At 50.1% G+C, this 17,720-nt stretch overlaps 1 protein-coding gene across 5 annotated transcripts in view; it reads left to right on the top strand.

Annotated features, from left to right (window-relative positions):
* The first annotated feature begins 310 nt into the window (after window positions 1–310).
* Window positions 311–17,720, top strand: part of LOC140897805 (C-type lectin domain family 2 member B-like) — a 43,385-nt gene continuing 25,975 nt past the window's right edge. For 2 of the 5 annotated variants that reach the window (XM_073310889.1, XM_073310891.1), the window contains exons 1-2: window positions 1,033–1,723; window positions 4,159–4,468. Coding sequence is in view for 2 of the 5 variants with exons in the window: in XM_073310888.1 (XP_073166989.1) it covers window positions 13,818–13,916 (99 nt within the window). In the remaining 3 variants the exon portion in view is untranslated. The other 3 variants (XM_073310890.1, XM_073310892.1, XM_073310888.1) reach the window with 3 other exon arrangements.

The raw sequence follows: 17,720 nt of genomic DNA, 5'->3' as shown, positions 1-17,720 counted from the left end.
TGAAATCCATTTAGTTAAACTGGTGCAAAACCCAGCCTGACTCCCCGTGTTCCCACGTCAGGGAAATGAAACTAATTATGCCCCTTTTTCGTAACCAAAGCAAGTGGTGTTAAAGGCCTCCGTACTTCAATTGAGACCATGCTCCGTGTCTGCTCCCTGCCCCAGCTAGTCCATCATTCCTCACCAGAAGAACCGCTAATGTGGATTTTCATAACACTAATCAGCCCTCTCCTTGTTCCCAGGCGTTAATGAGCAGTGACATAACTCACAACATTAATATTTAAGGCATCATCTCGCTTAGTGGAGATAAGTTCGTATCTCAGAGTTTGTGTTTCAGGCTGTCTGCAGACTCAGGCAGAAGTCACTGCGTCCGTTATACTCGGGGCAGTTCCTATAGGACTTGCCGGACTGGAACAGATCAGATCCAAGATCCATCTAACACAGTACCCTGCCTCTGGCCGGTAACCGATGCTTCAAAGGCAAATGTAAGTGCAGCAGGAGATGTGGGTTAATCTGCCCCCCATATTAGGTCATACCTTGGTCTCTAATAGTCGGAGATTGAGCTATGCCCTGAACCAGGAGGTTTGCTGCCACAATTTGTTAGCATTAACTATTGTAACTCTGGTGGCTCTTTTTATGCATAAAAGGGTCCAATCCTTTTTAAATGTTGCAAAGTTCTTACAACCGACATCTTCCTGTGGCAATGAGTTCCACAGTGCAATTATGTAAAATTACATGTAACTAGATCACCTAGATCCACTGCAGTCACTTCATCCCAGCTAGTAATCTAGCCAGGAAGGAGTACAGCTGGTTAAGTACTCGCTCAGACCAGCTGGCTGTCTGGGATGGAGGTGAAAAGAAAAGGAGGACTTGTGGCACCTTAGAGACTAGCAAATTTATCTGAGCATAAGCGATGGAGGTGTGGCCACACCAGTTGGAGATCTGGCCCCATTGACTCCAGTGGAGCGACTCTGACACACACCAGCTGGGGATCTGGTGTTTGTCGTCCTGCGGCGCCGGTGGGGAGAGAATGATTTAAATAACAGCTCAGTTACACACAACTGCTCTGGGAGGGGAAGCTATAAACCAGCTGCTCTCAAGCTCTGCCAGCAGGGAATGGCTGGGGGAAAGGCGATCTCAGTGCAGGGCTGGTATAAAAACCACTGAACCGGGGAGAAACTTTTGTTACCTTTTGATGGTGGGTTTTTCTGCGACCTAAAGGGCCAGGGCTCGGACTGACTCAGTGACTGGCTCTCCTGAGCCAGCCAGAGCAGCGCTGCGTGTGTAGCTAAGCCGGGTGTGTAGTCAGTAAACACGGTGATGGGGAACTCCCCTGGGCCTGTGTTGGTGCCACACGCTATTTTGTTGTGCAAAGAGCAAAAGGCACTGCCCAGTCCTTGCCTGGGAGAGTTTATTATCCAACTAGAAAAGACGGGGAGGGGAAGGTCATGCAGGGAGGGAGATTCCACAAACTCCCTCGGCGATTTATTCCAGTTCTTAGCAGCATGAACTCAATTCCTCACTTGCCCTCCTCCTCCTCACCTGCCCCTCTTCTGACAGCTCGTTCTCCCATTGGTTGTTGAGGATGACGAAGGAGTGGGAGGGCGCAGGAGAGAAAAAAAGCAAGAGGGGCTGAAATGCCACCTACCGCTGGATCCTACAGATGCTCACTACATGGAGCAGGCCCAATGCATTTAGCTCCCTGCAGCTGCTTGGGGTCAGGGTAAGTGGTGGCTTGTGTCCAGGGGAAGTAGAAGGGGGGTTAGTGGATTTCTTAAAGGAATATGGTTGTTGGAGGCAGAAGAGAGGAAACCCTCCCTTCAACTCCCCCCAAGGGTGTGGGGGAAACATCTGAGAAGGGACTGAGGGTTTGAGATCCGGGGGGAACGGATCCAAGGGTGGAGAAAAGGGGTGTTCAGGGCAGTGAATTGGCCCAGCCAGGCAAGGGGCAGCCCTCGGCTTGGCGGCGTTTCTCTGGGTCAGGATGACTCTGGAAAGCTGCAGCGGATCAGTTGCAGGATGGCAGGGATTGGTCTGGGGATCAAAGAGCCGGGTGCTGGCAGCTCCTTCCAGCATCACCGCCCCCCAGCTCAGCTCTGTCCCTGTCCCCGGGGAGTTTGACAGGCGTGATTGATGGCTCAGAGAAAAGAAATGAGTGTGTGGGGGGAGGGGGATGCACAGAGGCCCTGGCATGGGGGCAGAATGGGGGGATCCTTGTATCTGGGGAGGGAGGAATTTGGGGGCACACAGAGCCCCTGGCAGAGTGGAGGGAGTTGCTTGGAGTCCCCACAATAAAGGCGGATGGGAGCTTGTTGAGAGGGGGCAGGATGGATGCAGGTAGCCCACGGTGTGTGCAGTGAGCTTGGCCTGCACAGGTTGTGAAGTGTGGGACCCCCGGTGGGGTTCAGGGCAGTGTGTGTGTCTGTTTTCCTGGGGGCAGCGAGAAGGCAGGGGCTGTCACAAGGCCCGCAGAATTATTTCCATTAGCCAGGTGCCTGCTTGTCTCCATCCAGCTGCCTGGATGTATCTCCACTGGGCCACACCCCAAATCCCTGGGGAAAGGGAGTGGGGTTCCTGAATTAAGGCAGGGCCGGGGCATCTGTGGGCAGATGGGAGCCAGTGGGCCGCACAGAACAGATGGGCGATTGTGGGTTTGCTGGATCACCTCCCTTCCTATGGGGCCTCATGCAGGGAGAGCTGCAGCCATAACCAGCCTCCCCCTGCTCTGCTCAGATGGGCTGGGGGAAGGGTGGAGGGGTCTCAGCATGGAGGGAAGGAGGCTCCCTTGTTTTGGGACCAGCAGCACTGGGGTGGGTGGAACTGGGAATGGGGGAGGGAAGGAGGCCCCTGGATTTGAGGGGTGGGGCAGGAGGGGAGACCCGTGCTTGCTGGGGGAAGGACAGAGGCGGCTCATTCCATGGGGAAGGCAGACAGCAGAGGGGGTCTGGTTTGCAGCAGGCAGGGTGGAGCCGGGCTAGCAGAGCGGAGCAGGGCTGGGAAGAGGAGTCCGATGTCTGTTTGCAAAGTGAGGGCCTGAGTCAGGATGCAAAGGGGCTGGAGAGGAGAGGTCAAGGCCCCTCTGCTTTGGGAATACCCTGAAAATCCCCCTCACCAGTGCAGGGGCCTTTCCAGGGCCAGACGGGAACAAGCTGCCCATCCTGTAGTGTGTGTTACGGGCACAGAGGATCTGGATTGTTTGAGCCTGGCTCAGCTCACACTGGAGCAGTTCATGCTGTTAGCGCTGGAAATCCCTGAATTCAGCCAGGCCTACAGCTGTTGCCCTGGTAGTGTGGCACCAGGCCGGAGGCCTGAAATTTAAGAGGCTGGGCTTGAGGAGGCAAGGAGGGGGAGAGACGTGCCGTGAACCCCGAATGATTATTCACCTTCTGGTCCGTTTCTAGGCCTTGTGGCCAGGGAGAAAAGCTGGAAAACATGAATCCGAAAGGCTGAAAAGCCAGGAGGCGAACAAACAGAACCCTCCTCGTAACTCCCAGCGGCCAGCGCCACCTTCTCTTTGTCACTGTTTTCAAGATCTGCTCCTGTCTCTTTCTCCTTGCCCAGCATTCAGAGCCATATAAAAATCCAGGCCTAATTATCGTCTTGTAGATCTTACATTGCAATTTGATAGGCGTTCTCCTCTCTCACGCTGCTCACGTCTCTCCATGTACCCTATGCCTTCGGATGCAAAGTGCTCGTCTTTGAGGGACAAAGGCATTAGTGAGAACATGTCAAAGGTCTAAATGCACGTTAATCTTACCAAAAGCCACACCTCTCTCCTAGTGATTTCTTGTAGATCAAAGCCTAGGGTGACCAGATGTCCCGATATTATAGGGACAGTCCCGATTTTTGGGATCTTTTCTTATATAGGCACCTATTCCCTCCCCCCTACCCCCCTGATTTTTCACACTTTCTATCTGGGGTCTCAAAGATATTAAATGCATCGACAGCTAAAAATTAGTAAATGTTGGCATAGTTCATGGTTTTAGAAGCTAGTCTCATGACCTTTGCTCATGATGTTTGAGCCCTTGTGTTATTTAGGAATACTGAAATGTTAGCAAAGGGTGACATTTGCCCTATGTGGGCTGGCTCAGCAGCTGATCTCAAGGGTATGGAGAATTCCTCTCCGTTCCTCATATTGCACATTTCTTGCTCTTGCAGGGGGCCGAAGGCCGTTTGATCTCTGCGGAAGGGATTATGATTTGTTACTTAGCAACCACCAATATCCTTGGAGCCATACGAATTAATTAAACGCCACAGCCCCTCTCCCTGAAGAGCTTACAGTGGAAATCAACAACGAATGGCTGAGATGTAAAAACAAGTGTCCGTGCTTGGTATCCCAACCCAGAAGTACAAACTATGGCTCTGAAATGAGCTGCGTGTCTGTGAAGGAACACAGATGTCACTCTGACATTCGCTTCCAAACCTGCTGTTCCAGCCTTGCCTCTCTGGGGTAACAGCCAAGTTGGAGGTGGGTGGAATTTCCTATTCCAGGTGTCCGGAGTTGAGGAGGTGTCTGCTGTTCGTCACTGCAGAGTCTGAGCCTCCCAAATAGGAATGAAATATTTCCTTGCTAAGCAAGCATTATCAGGAGCCTGTTTGGTAGGTAAGGGATAGAGCGATGAACTGACTAGCCCAAGGACCTTGTGATGTCATTGCTGGGAATTGAACCAAGACCTCCTGGTCAGCAGATCTGTGCTGTCTCCATCTTTTGTTGGGACTGAGATAAGATATAGAGGGTAGCCCTAAAGGGTATGTCTACACTGCAATGTAAGCCCAGGGTTCGTAGACCTCAACTGAGCAGACCTGGGGTTTGTTAACCTAGGACAGTGGTTCCCAAGCTGGAGTTTGCAAAATGTTACAGGGGGTTCTCGGGGGGGAAAAATTCCCTAATGGCGAACAGAGCTGTCCCTAGGGTCCCCGGGCACCATGGGGCCTAGAGCCCCTGGACTTCCGAGAGCTAAGCAGATCAAAGCAAGCGTCCCACTGAGGAGATTTAAACTTCAGGACTCCTTAGAAGAAGTGGAAAGGGAGGTGGATATTTTTTGCTGTTTTTGAAATTAAATAGGCAGCTAGTATTGTTTTTAAATTATTATGAAGAACAAGTTTAAGCTTTGTTGTAACATACGTTGGTTGCCTGGACTGCTCAAGACCTGAATACTCTCTGAGTTGGCTTCTTAAATACCTTCATGCTGTTTCACGTCTGATACTCCTTGATGAAACATAGGAGCCTGGTCTTATAACAGGATTAATCAAAGTGATACAAGCTACGAAAGTGACATCTTGGAGGAGTGTTGCCATTTTCATATTGTAATGATTAATAATAGTGTGTAATAAGCATGTCATAAGAACAAATTCTGTATTTCCCAGATCACTGCTTTTAGAATTTATACTCAGGTAATGGAGAAAATCCCTGGAAATATTCATTTTTAAGAGGGGGTTCGCGAGACTTGACATTTTAGTGAAAGGGGATTAGTTGTTAAAGTTTGGGAACCACTGACCTAGGACTTGAGCATCTACATTTATTCAACCCTGGGCCCCACCCCAGGGCTCCACTGTCTGCAATGCGCCCTGCCAAAATGTGGCCATTCTAGCCCTTTGTTCGTGATGCTGTGTGGAAAAACTTGGCTATCCAGAGGACAAAGAACGTCGGCCTGTGGGATTGTGGGATACTATTGGTGGACTCCCAGAGCACGAATCCAGTGGGGCTGCATCTACCCAACAAAGCAATAGGGCTTGAGCCCTGGGTCCTGGCTTGAATCCGGTTCAGGCCTTCTACCCCAGTGAAACCCTGGGTTAGCCTGATTTGTGTGTTGATGGAAGAGGGGTTTCAGAGTAACAGCCGTGTTAGTCTGTATTCGCAAAAAGAAAAGGAGGACTTGTGGCACCTTAGAGACTAACCAATTTATTTGAGCATGAGCTTTCGTGAGCTCACGAAAGCTCATGCTCAAATAAATTGGTTAGTCTCTAAGATGGAAGAGGGGTTAGCCTTGAGTCTGAGTTTGAACCCTGGGCTTACATTGCAGTGTGGACATACTAGAACCTGATCCCAAACCCGCTGTTTCTGTTCAGGTCACTGAGTGGTGGGTCCGAACTGGCAGGACCACAGTAGGTGGGTAACAGCCGAAGCTTGGGCTAGTGGGGATTTGTTGACTAGGGGACTTTAAATGACTTGTGTTTATAACTAGGCTTGGCAGACGATGACGATGATTTTCATAACTTTGACAGATAATATTGAAGTTTATTTTTAAGCTTTTTTAAAAAAGATTTTTATCAATTTTAAATGTTCACAGCTGTGCAAAATTATGGGTTTTAAGCCTTTTAAAAAATGTTTCTGTAAATGCTCGCCGTTGTGGGAAATTAATGGGGGGGAGCAGAGAATAATTAATGGCAATAGATGTTGAGATTTAAACAGTTAAAGCTTTATAACCTTTAAAACACAAATTGCAACATCTCATGTCAAAACAGACGAGGGAAATACACGTCAGAGAAACCCTAATCCATTCTCAAGCAGCATTTTCCTTACTTTGCCCTTCTGTAAATCTTGATAATGGTGGATGGAAATATTTTGTCCTCAGTTTGTGCACTTGCGGCGAAATTGATCAGTGGCAGATCCATATCTTATCCTGCCGAGCCTATTTATACTGCATGAATGGTTCACAAAGGAAAAAGAAAACATCCGCTGAAGTGAGCTGTAGCTCACGAAAGCTTATGCTCTAATCAATTTGTTCGTCTCTAAGGTGCCACAAGTCCTCCTCGTTCTTTTTATGGATACAGGCTAACATGGCTGCTACTCTGAAACCTCACAAAGGAAAGTCCCCTTTCTCCCCAGGTAGCTTTCAGGAGCCTGGAAAATAGGTCCATCGCAGAACATTGTCTGCTTCCCAGTGGGTGAAGAGGGGCGCGTGTGTGTGTCTGTGTTGCCCCAGTTTGTGTCCTTGACCCCTGGTGTTCGTTTGTGTGTATGTGTGGGGTTTTTTTCAGTGTCCTCATCTGCTCCCCCCAAAATGTCTCTCTTCCCTCCCCTGCCCTCTGTGTTCCCCGCCATTGTGTCCTCTCTGATTCCTAGTATGTGTGAGTCCCCCCCTGCCTTGGGGTGTGTGTATGTGCCTTTTGCACCCCCCTCTTATGTGTGTGTTCTCCCCAAGTGTGTATTGTAGGACGATCTCATAATGGAAGAAAGAGGACCAGGTTTCAGAAGAGATCTATATAAATCTGTGACATGAGAGACTCAGGAATCCAAGCCAGCTGTGTGTGTGTGTCCCTGGGCAGGGGTGTGTGTGGGTCTGTACCTGTCCCCACTGCCCCCTACTTTGCTCCTCCTGAGGATAAAGGTAATCCCCTGCTGCGTAGCTCCATTCCAGACATGTGCATGTGAGCCATGCTCTGTAGGCCAATGCACTTTGCTTCTCTGCTTTAAAGAGTCCTTTGTTTGCTTCCCCCACCATGCGGCTTCTAAGAGACCATCTGTCACCCGCCCCCCGCCCGCCCCCAGCATATTAGGACCACAACAATCACTCTGTTTACGTCTGCTCTCACACACCCCGGTTGCTGCTTCTAAACGCCAGACGCTTGGACCTATGGTCATTGGGAGCAGGTGTTAAGCTAAACTGCAGCACACCACTCAGGGCAACCACACAGGGGCTTGTCTCTGTTTAGTTACATTGGGGTTCCCCTGAGACCTCTTCCCCTCAGCTCCCCAAGCACAACTCTGGGCAGATCGCCCAAGTTTCTTATTTGGCATATAGGAAAGCTACTCTGAGCTGATCAAACTCAAGTGTAGGGGGTGGGTATAGGTCGTACCACACCTCCCCAGATTACACCGCCAACCTCCTCCTTTATACATTACATTGCATTCATGATACATCGCTTCGCATTTTGGAATTGCCTTGGTTCCTTTGCAGGAACCAATCCCTGTACCGCAAGTTCTACCCACGCACTATATTTGACTTTACTCTTATTTATGCTCCTGACTTCTCTTGTCCTTTGTTTTCTTCTTGTTAACGAATGGTTCCCCATGTGGTCTCCCTCTTATTATAGCTAGCTCATACATTCTCTCTTTTAGCTTACTGTCCCATTTGCTTATCTTAGCACAACATTTCTGCTGCTCTAGTTACCTTCCCTAATCTTGGAGGAGGGGGAGGGATAGCTCAGTGGTTTGAGCATTGGCCTGCTAAACCCAGGGTTGTGAGTTCAATCCTTGAGGGGGCCATTTAGGGATCCGGGGCAAAAATTGGGGACTGGTCCTGCTTTGAGCAGGGGGTTGGGCTAGATGACCTCCTGAGGTCCCTTCCAACCCTGATATTCTATGATTGTCTTCCAAGAAACAAGGCCTCCCCCATGTTTCATTACTCATGTTCTGCTACAAGTTATGTTGGCTTATCCCCAGGGTATGTGTGAAATTTTTCACATTCATCATTTATTTGCTGCAGCTATTTGGAAATTTGACACCATTTCACTGACTAGTTTGGCCATTTCCCCCCCTTGACTTAGGTGCCATTCACAAAATAGTGGGATGGGGGGTAGATGCTGTCTTACCACTGGGCTAAAAGCTCTGTGGGGGAGGATGTTCACAGAGGATGGAGCAGAGATTGCTCTGTCCTAGGTGACTGGTTCCATAGCCTGGTGGCTGGGACATTCTCACATGTTCTCTGGCCCAGTGAAGATCTGAGAATAGAATCATAGAATATCAGGGTTGGAAGGGACCTCAGAAGGTCATCTAGTTCAACCTCCTGCTCAAAGCAGGACTAATCCCCAATTTTTGCCCCAGATCCCTAAATGGCCCCCTCAAGGATTGAACTCACAACCCTGGGTTTAGCAGGCCAACGCTCAAACCACTGAGCTGTCCCTCTCCCCCAGTCATACTTTATATGATGTCAGCAGGAGAGATGGGGAGAACACCCCACAGCCTGACCATCTCCAAGGAGCTGCTCTAACCACAGGGATAACGGTGCATGACCACCTCTATCTTTTTTGTGAATCTAGTCCTGTAAAAAGGCCAAGGAAGAGGGGTCCTGGTGATTCTGTCTCTTCACCGGGGTAGCTGCTGCTGACCTGATCTCATATTTCCATTGCAGAAGGGGCGCTCTCGTATGTCCCCTTCCCCTGTGCTGCCACCCCTGCCAGGGCGGGGGCGGGGGGAAGGTCACAGAAATACCTGCAGAAACTAAAATCACGGGGGGGGGAGGGGGTTAATTAATGCAAAACGCTGACCAGGTAAGTGACTCTGGAGAAGTACCATCCCCTGGGAAATTGCAAAAACTGGTTTTGATCGGATTCAGCTGTCTGTTAATTGCTAATTTATCTTCTGCTGCTTGTTTTTCCTTTGCTTCCCTTGCATCTACCTGCAAACGGCTGTGGGCATGCAAATGTGGTTGCTAGGAGTCAGGCCAACGAATAACAGGTGCATCACATTGCATCCTGTTTCTTGTGCTTTTGAACCAATTCGTTTCACTTTTTGTTTTTGTTTTTTTTTTTAGTTTATAGCCTGTTTTTCTTCAGGCAATGAATCTGAGTGGGGGTGGGGAAAGATGTTTTAGGTAGACGCTCTGCAGTGGCGGAGACTGCCTGGGTTCCTGGCTGGTCTTCGAAGCACGAGCCAGGCCTGGGGCTGTTTGGCCTCCAAAAGCGGCCAGCAGCCGGTGCATTGAGTCCAGCATGGACGTCAGCTAGGACAGCTCTGTCTCAAAGTCCTGGGACATCAACAGGCCCCAGTTCCAGACCTGTCCATTGCCATGGGCACTCTGCACATCCTACCCCCAAGGAGTTTGGTGCCAGGCTTTGTATCAACATTGCAGGGAGACAGAGTAGCTTGCGGGGATAATGCTGTTTCCTTTGAAGTGCCTACTGCCGGTTTTCATGCTGTTACTAGGGGAACAGGCTGCTGGGTGGGTTGATCTCGCATCTGACCCAGTTCTTCATGAGACCAGAGCTCTTTGTTCAGAGACAGAAGTTCTAGGATTCTTTAGCCACTGCATCATGACGCCAGCCTGGCTTGATTTTTAAGCAGCAGGGCAAACAATGGGCCCAGTTCATGCAGCCCATTTATACCAGCGCAGCGGAGACACAAAGCCTGGCACCAAACTGCGGTGATAAGACTTGCTCATGACAACTGTAGGGTCTGGAACTGGGGCCCATTGATGTCCCACGACTTTGAGACAGAGCGGATCAGTATTTTCATGTACTGGAGAGGTCAAAAATTGGTTAACCCCTCCCCCCCACCAAATAGCTTTTGTAAAACCCTGGAATTTTTCATTTAAAAATTGAAAACCAATGGCATTCTGTATAATAAGCATTCAGCCAGAAACTCAGCCAGCCAGACACCTACAATTCTTCATTGTTCCCTGTAATTTTGCGGTTTCGGGAGGGGCAGGGGATTTTAACACCCGTCAAAGAAGAAATTTATTTCGGCTGCTTTTCCGTGGAGGAGGGCTGTGGTATTTCACCACGCTCCGTCTTTCCTTATCTAGCTCTGCAGTTTGTCCCTTCCGGGCTGGAAAATAATCGGTTGTGAGATAGGTTGTATCTACCCCCCAGCCGCTGCTGCAGTCAGCCACAACTCCCAACTGCTGTTTTCTGACGGTTTGCCCACAGCGCCCTGAAGCAGGGAGCCTCCAACTGCCTGTTCAATTCGGCAGATGCAGGCGTCATGGGGATTGTTCTGAGACACCCGTTAGTTATGGAGGGAGAGACTAACGCCTGCCTCAGACTCTCCCAACTCACCCCTGTCGGCGCCCCCAGCAGTGCAGGATTCATCTGCTGATCTCTGGCCTGTACACTTGTGTCCCTTCTGCCCGCCCACCAGACACGCACGCAGCCTTATAGACTCATAGACCTGAAGGCCAGGAGGGCCCGTCGTGATCATCCAGTCTGACCTCTTGCACATCACAGGCCACAGAATCTCACCCACCCACTTCTGTGATCCACCCCAAACCTTTGGCTGAGTCACTGACATCCTCACATCATGGTTTAAAAACTTCAAGCGACAGAGAATCCACCATTTTACACTAATTCAAACCTGCAAGTGACCCATGCCCCATGCTGCAGAGGAAGATGAAACCTCCCCAGGGTCTCTGCCAAGCTGAGCTAGGGGAAAATTCCTTCCTGACCCCAAATCTGGCGACCAGTTAGACCCTGAGCATGTGGGCGAGACCCACCAGACAGACGCCTGGGAAAGAATTCTCTGTCGTACCTCCGAGCCCTCCCCGTCTAGTGTCCCATCACGGGTCACTGGAGATATTTGCTAATAGCAATCATGGATGGGCCACATGCCTCGGTGGGGAACTTCATCGTAACTCCCCCCTCCACCTCCCATAAACTTAACTTGTTTTAAGACTGAACTTGATATCTTATTGTCTGCACTGCTCTCCTCGGAAGACTGTTTCAGAACTAAACTCCGCTGGTGATTAGAAACCTTCATCTAATTTCAAAACTAAATTTATTGATGGCCAGTTTGTATTCATTTTTTTTTTCTTATGCCAGCATTGGCCCTTGACTTAAATAACTCCTCTCCTTCCCTGGTATTGATCTCTCTGATGGATTTATAGAGAGCAATCCTATCTCTCCTCTGCCTTCGTTTGGTTAGGCTAAACAAGCCAAGCTCCTTAAATCTCCTCTCGTAGGGTAGGCTCTCCATGCCTCACATCGTCCTAGTAGCCCTTCTCTGCATCTGTTCTAGTCTGGATTCATCTTTCTTAAACACGGAAAACCAGAACTGCCCACAGTATTCCAGATGAGGTCTCACCAGTGCTTTGTATAATCAGAGAATCATAGGACTGGAAGGGATCTCGAGAGGTCATCTAGTCCAGTCCCCTGCACTCAAGGCAGGACTAAGTATTATCTAGACCATCCCTGACAGGTGTTTGTCTATCCTGCTGTTAATAATCTCCAATGAGAGATTCCACAATTTATTCCAGTGCTTAACCACCCTGACAGTTAGTACGGACTAAGGGTACGAACACTTCCCTGTCTCTACTGGAAATATCTTGCCTAATGCATGGCCTGATCACATTTCTGGCTCATAGGGAGAGGCAGCTGGGCAGGGAAGATGACTAGATAGACTACTCAGGGGGTTTAATCGCCTGACTCCAGAGACATGTCCCGTTCGTGGATAGCTAGCGGAGATAGGTGCCTCGCTCCGGCCTGGACTTAGGTACCAAACTCCCTGAGGGGGCAGGGCTTAGGACACATCCCTCGTTAGCACTGGCTGAAGTAGGTGTCTCCCTGCCTAGCATGCTGGCTGGTGTGGCCCCCATTCTACGGCATCTACCTCTCCCCATTCATTGTGTAGGGAGCCGGGGAACCTAACCCAGGCGTGGTGGATCCCGGTGCTGTTCCTGAGATTTTTCTAGGCATCTGAAAGTTAGGTGTTGTGACTCTCCACAGCACGACACCCTTTGTGGGTCCAGGCCTCCCTGCCTTGAAGAGAGGAAGGATGGTCCAGTCATTAGGACATTAGCCTGGGACCTGAAAAACCTGGCTTTGATTCCCTGCTCCACCATTGATACCTGGGGTGAATCACCTAGGTCCTGATCTTCATTGGTATTTACAAGCCTATTTCCCATTTAAATCAATCTGGTTGCAGTTCCCCTTCTGTCACACGGGGGTAAAAGCACTGCCCTTCTTTGTAGGGTTAAATGCTTTAAAAGATTAAGGTGATTAGAGGCTATTGGAATGGGGTCCATAGACAGAGGAGATGGGACCTCCGGGCACTAGTGCAATGCTAATACAGGCTTAAATCGGGTTGTGGTGAATTGTGAATCCTCCTAATTAAGAGCCCGTTCCTGCAAATAGACTGCTACTCCCTTGCAGAATCTGTTGGGGGAGCAGGCATTTGGTGCGGTCCATGGTATTATAGCAGTGCCTAGAGGCCTTAAGCTTAGACTCATAGAAATGTGGAGCTGGAAGGGACCTGGAGAGGTCATCAAGTCCAGTCCCCTGTGCTGAGGCAGGACCAAGTAAACCTAGACCATCCCTGATGGGCCTTTGTCCCGCCTGTTCTGAAAAGCCTCCAGTGAGGGGGATTCCACAAGCCCCCTTGGAAGCCTATTCCAGAGCTGAACTTCCCTTAGAGTTAGAAAGTTTTTCCTAATGTCTAATTTAAATCTCCCTTGCTGCAGATTAAAGCCCATCACTTCTTGCCCTACCTTCAGTGGCCGGGAGAACAATTAGTCTCTGTTGTCTGTATAACAGCCCTTTTGTTTAAGACAAATACAATCAGCATGTTTTGCATAGTCAGTCAGTCTCGGCTCACCCCCGGCCAGTGCCCTCAGCAGCTGGCTGTGTTCTATGGGTGTCGCAGCAGAACTGAGTCGAAAGGAAGGTATTGTAGGGACTTTCTCTTTTTTGCCGGCGATGTCTTATACCTTGATGCGGGGAGAGCCTGGAGACACTTGCTGGGGCAAAGGCTGGATATCATTAGCAGTGCAATAGTGGTATCCTTGGCATGACAAAATAGCAGGTCTGCTAGGAAATGAGGAGCTAAAGAAGAACTGTGACAGGGTGCTAAGCAGAAAACTGCTTCGCCAACCCTCTGTCACTCCAGCTCCAATGAAGGGAAGTGAATTGGAGCTGGGTAGACCACCTGGCCCTGATTGTGTAAGCTTGAACAGCTGCTGCCCCAGCAGGTTCGAGTTGGGTAAGAGTCCCAGGGAAGAAAGCCAGGGGGGAAGCTGGAAAGAGGAAAGCTGCGGTAGAGGGAAGGCAGTGAGGGGAAGTAGAGAAATAGCTTGGCCCCTCTCTCCTGCTGGGGGACTGCAAGAAGGGGATGACTTATATGGTGGAAAGGTGTTGGGAGCACAGCCTGTAAGTAAAAGCACCAGATGGGCACTGCACCTAAAGGTCTCTGTGTGACTTTCTCAGCCCAGCGAGGGCAGGAGCCAGGAGGGCCCTGCAGGGATGATGTTACACGAACCTTAAAGGTATGTGTCTAATGCTGTAAAGGAGCGGGAGCCAGTGGGAGAGACCCGAGAGGCGTCTAAGCTGGCAGGGTAACAAACTCTAAGGGTAACCGTCACTGGAGGTTTTTAGGAACAGGTTAGACCAGCCCTGACAGGCATCTGTCTAGGTTTACTTGGTCCTGCCACAGAGCAGGGGGCTGGACTTGATGAGCTCTCGAGGTCCTGACCACCCGACATTGATGTGACTCTGTGTTCTTAGCAGCCATGTTGTGAATAAAGTGGAGAAGGGGTGAGCTCTGTTGTGTGTGTGTGTGAGGGAGCTGGGGGAGGGAGGGGGGACAGTGTGGGAGGAAGAGAAAATTGCTTCTCTTTGGGACCTTAAAGCGAACGTAGGGAAAATTGGCATCAATATGAAAGATGCTTTATGCTGCCAGAGTAAACATTTTATATTTCGTACCCAGACCAGTGTGTGCACTAAAAACAAAACCCCCATCAAAACAAAACGCTCCCCAGCACACCCTATTCTGTTCTCCTCCAGGGATGGGATGGGATGAGATGAGAGAGGGAACGAATCTCATGTCACCGACAGGTGCTCATGGAGTGCAGCAATGAGGAGGGGAGAAAAATAGAATTTATATGGCAACATCTGGAGACTTTTTGGGATCAGAGCCCCTTTCCCTGGGAGTTTTACAGATAGAGTTAAGTCCCTTCCCCGAAGAGCTTGCAGTCTGAATAGACACAAAACAGACCAGCAGCTGGGGCCTTTGCTAGAACATGCATGTGAAGAATGGGAATAGCTTTTTAGTGATGTGGTTGGTTGTGATTGGTTGCAGTCTTGCACAGGTGTGTTACTTATATAGTTAAGTTTAATGCTGCAGCTGCTGTTTGGTCTGTTTTTACCCTTAATAGTTTTAGTTTCATTCTATTTATACGATGCGAAAGTTCCCCAATTTATTCTGTGCGACAGGCCCAGCTCTGTTTTAATTACCAACCGGGGAGCCAGGGGGCATAAATTTAGGGCTACGCACACCCCTCAATACACAGCGAGGGTCCCGCTAACGTCCGTGGCAGTCTGCAAGGTGATGAAGGGGAAATCTGTTCTTGATGAAATAACGGAATTCTGAGTTATGATCGTTTGTGTGGTTCCTTGTTCCGGCTGACTCACTCATGTGTGGGTGCCAGGCGGTTTATTCCCCCCACCACCCATGGAAAAATGATTAAAATTTTTTCCCCATGTCGACAAGGCCTTTATCACAAGGCCATCCTCTGTCTCCGATAAGGCCTCAAGGGCATCAGCTGCTACCCTGGATGCAAGGAGGCTCTGTTCCCCCTAGTTAGCTCAGCTGTGCGGGAAGAAGGGATATTGGGTGCTGGGCTCTTTGGAAAATCCGACTCCCCGGGGTGAGTTCACTTTATTTGCAGCGGCAGCCCATTGCTGACTCCTTCAATTTGTGATCCACTTGCATCCTCAGCTGCTTTTCAGCAGTACAACCCCCGAACCAGCTATTCCCCAGTTTGTAGGTGTGCGTTTTATTTTTTTTTTTCCTTCCCATGTACAGTACTTTGTGCTTGCTTGGTCTTGTTGAATTCAGACCAGTTCTCCTATTTGTTAAGGTCGTTTTGAATTCTCATCCAGCCCTCCAAAGTGCTTGTGATCTTCCCAGCGTGGTGTCAGCTGCAAATTTTACAAGCTCCTGAGACAGGACCCTGGTAGACGCCACTAGATCCATGTAGACTTTCCTGCCCTGAAGCTCGGTGAGATGGGTGGGTCTCCGAGCTCGGGCGACAACATTTACATGGCAATTTTTAGCACCATAGCACAAACACGAGTCTGTAGTCCCAGACTCAGACTTGCTGCCGTGGGTGTTGTTTTGCCATGGAGACTCTGTGTGTTGCATCTGCCCATGGCCAGATGGGGTTTACAGCACATCATGAGAAAAGAGAAGGAAGAGAGTTTAAACTCCCCCCATACCCAGCGAGACTTTATGTACGAGTGGACACTTGAAGGCTGCCCGACTCCCCTGCAGCTTTGGGAGCGTGGCCCAGACCCGGGTGTGTGTTTGCAGCAGGCTAGCGTGCCTGGCTCAACAAGGCAGGGTGCTGGAGTCCCAAGCTGGTAGGGAAAACAGGCTCAGAGGTGAATTCAGCACATCAGGTGACAGTCCCAAGGGGGTCTCTGTGACCGAACCCATCACAAAACCTACCTTTAAGAAGGGGAAGAAAGAGGACCCAGGGAATTATAGATTGAAAATGCGGTCAACCCTTCCTCCCAGTCTGGCAGTGAACCAGTGAAAAGCACTCTGTGTGTACGGTCTTTCACCCAGTTGGGCACCCACCTTATAGCAATTTCATCTAGACCATGCTTCCCAAGCTTGCTTATGACAGTGTTTATGTGGGACTGTGTCAGAAGCCTTATTCTCATGCTCCCATGACTGGAAGTGGAAGTTAACCAAATTCAGGCTGGAACATAAGGCGTATATTTTTAACAGGGAAGGGAATTAACCACTGGAACAACTCACACAGCGTCACAGTGGAATTATTTTGGGGACACGTCTCTGGCTTAGAGAGAAGAGACTCCAGTCTGTCTCCATCCTGACTTTGTATCAGCTTAAACTTTGGAGGGGAGGAGGGGGGGAGTTGCTCATTAAAGCCCAGTTCTGCAAACAGACTCACTCAAGTGAAGGAGCATGAGGCTCAAATTGTGGCAACAGTCGAGAGGCATGACAACAAGTCATGACCACAATGTAGCAACCGGTGGACGAAACAGATGGGGCAAGTGCAACGAGCATGATTTAGATAGCCGGTGATCATCACAGCTTGTCCCTTGCCTAGTAACCGTGCCGCAGCTCTGAAATCTCTGTTGAGGGGACAGAGCTGGGGGCACAGAGTACCCCTGCCGGGAGGGGGGTTAGTGACGGTCATTGAGTATTTAGCCCTGTTTATTAGCCTGAGATGGAATTTGGGGGTTTGTTTGCCTGTTTGACTTTTGATCTTCTGTATGTTGCATCTGCCCACGGCCAGATGGGGTTTATAGCACAAAATGAGACAAGAGAAGGAGGAGAGTTAAAGTCTCCCTGGGGATGGTGGGAGTTTGACTTACGAGCGGACACTTGAAGGCTGCCTGACTCCTCTCCCAAGCCACGATCAAGCAACCAGTCGGGAGGGGAGAGACGGGTCTGTGTCGAGGACGGACGGACAGGGGAAGGCATAAGAGAGGCTAAAAGCCAAAGAAACAGTGACCCTGGCCAAAACGCACCCTCTATCCTTACCCCGTACGAAAAGAAGTGGTGATGAAGCCCCCAGACTCCTGATCCTCCAAAACAGAACATGACCATCAATTGTCAGGGGTCGGACCGGGGGCAGATGCTACGGGTCTGATTAGGCCTGGTAAGAAAGAGGAGGGGGAACAGGAATTGCTCTGCTGGTGTGCGGATCTGTGATTGTGTTTGCTTGGGAACCCCAATAAACATCGTGCTTGCACTCGAGACTGTGGCCTTCGGCTTTTCGTCTGCGTGACCGGAGCCAAGGGAGGGCAAATGGCCGGGGGAAGTTGCAGGAAGGGCCTGCAGCGGGCGAGTAGAGGAAGGCGGCATCAGGAAGCGTGTGGGGCGGGGGCAGGCTATGGGGAGATCCAAGGAGCCCCTGCTGGGTGCCGTGAGGCCAGTCAGCACATGCTACCAAGTGCCACTCCCCTTAATAACGTCCCAACACTGAAGGCCCAGAGCGCTTTGTTGTCACAGCCGGCTCGAGCCTAGCGATCCACGCTGCAGAACAGCTGCTGGCTCACCGGCTGAGTTCACTGGCCGCACAGAGATGGGCAGAGCA

This window comes from Lepidochelys kempii, chromosome 14, assembly GCF_965140265.1.
Source record: "Lepidochelys kempii isolate rLepKem1 chromosome 14, rLepKem1.hap2, whole genome shotgun sequence".
Classification (NCBI taxonomy): domain Eukaryota; kingdom Metazoa; phylum Chordata; order Testudines; family Cheloniidae; genus Lepidochelys; species Lepidochelys kempii.
The sequence above is the reverse complement of the archived record's forward strand: the minus strand, read 5'-3'. Positions and strand labels throughout refer to the sequence as shown.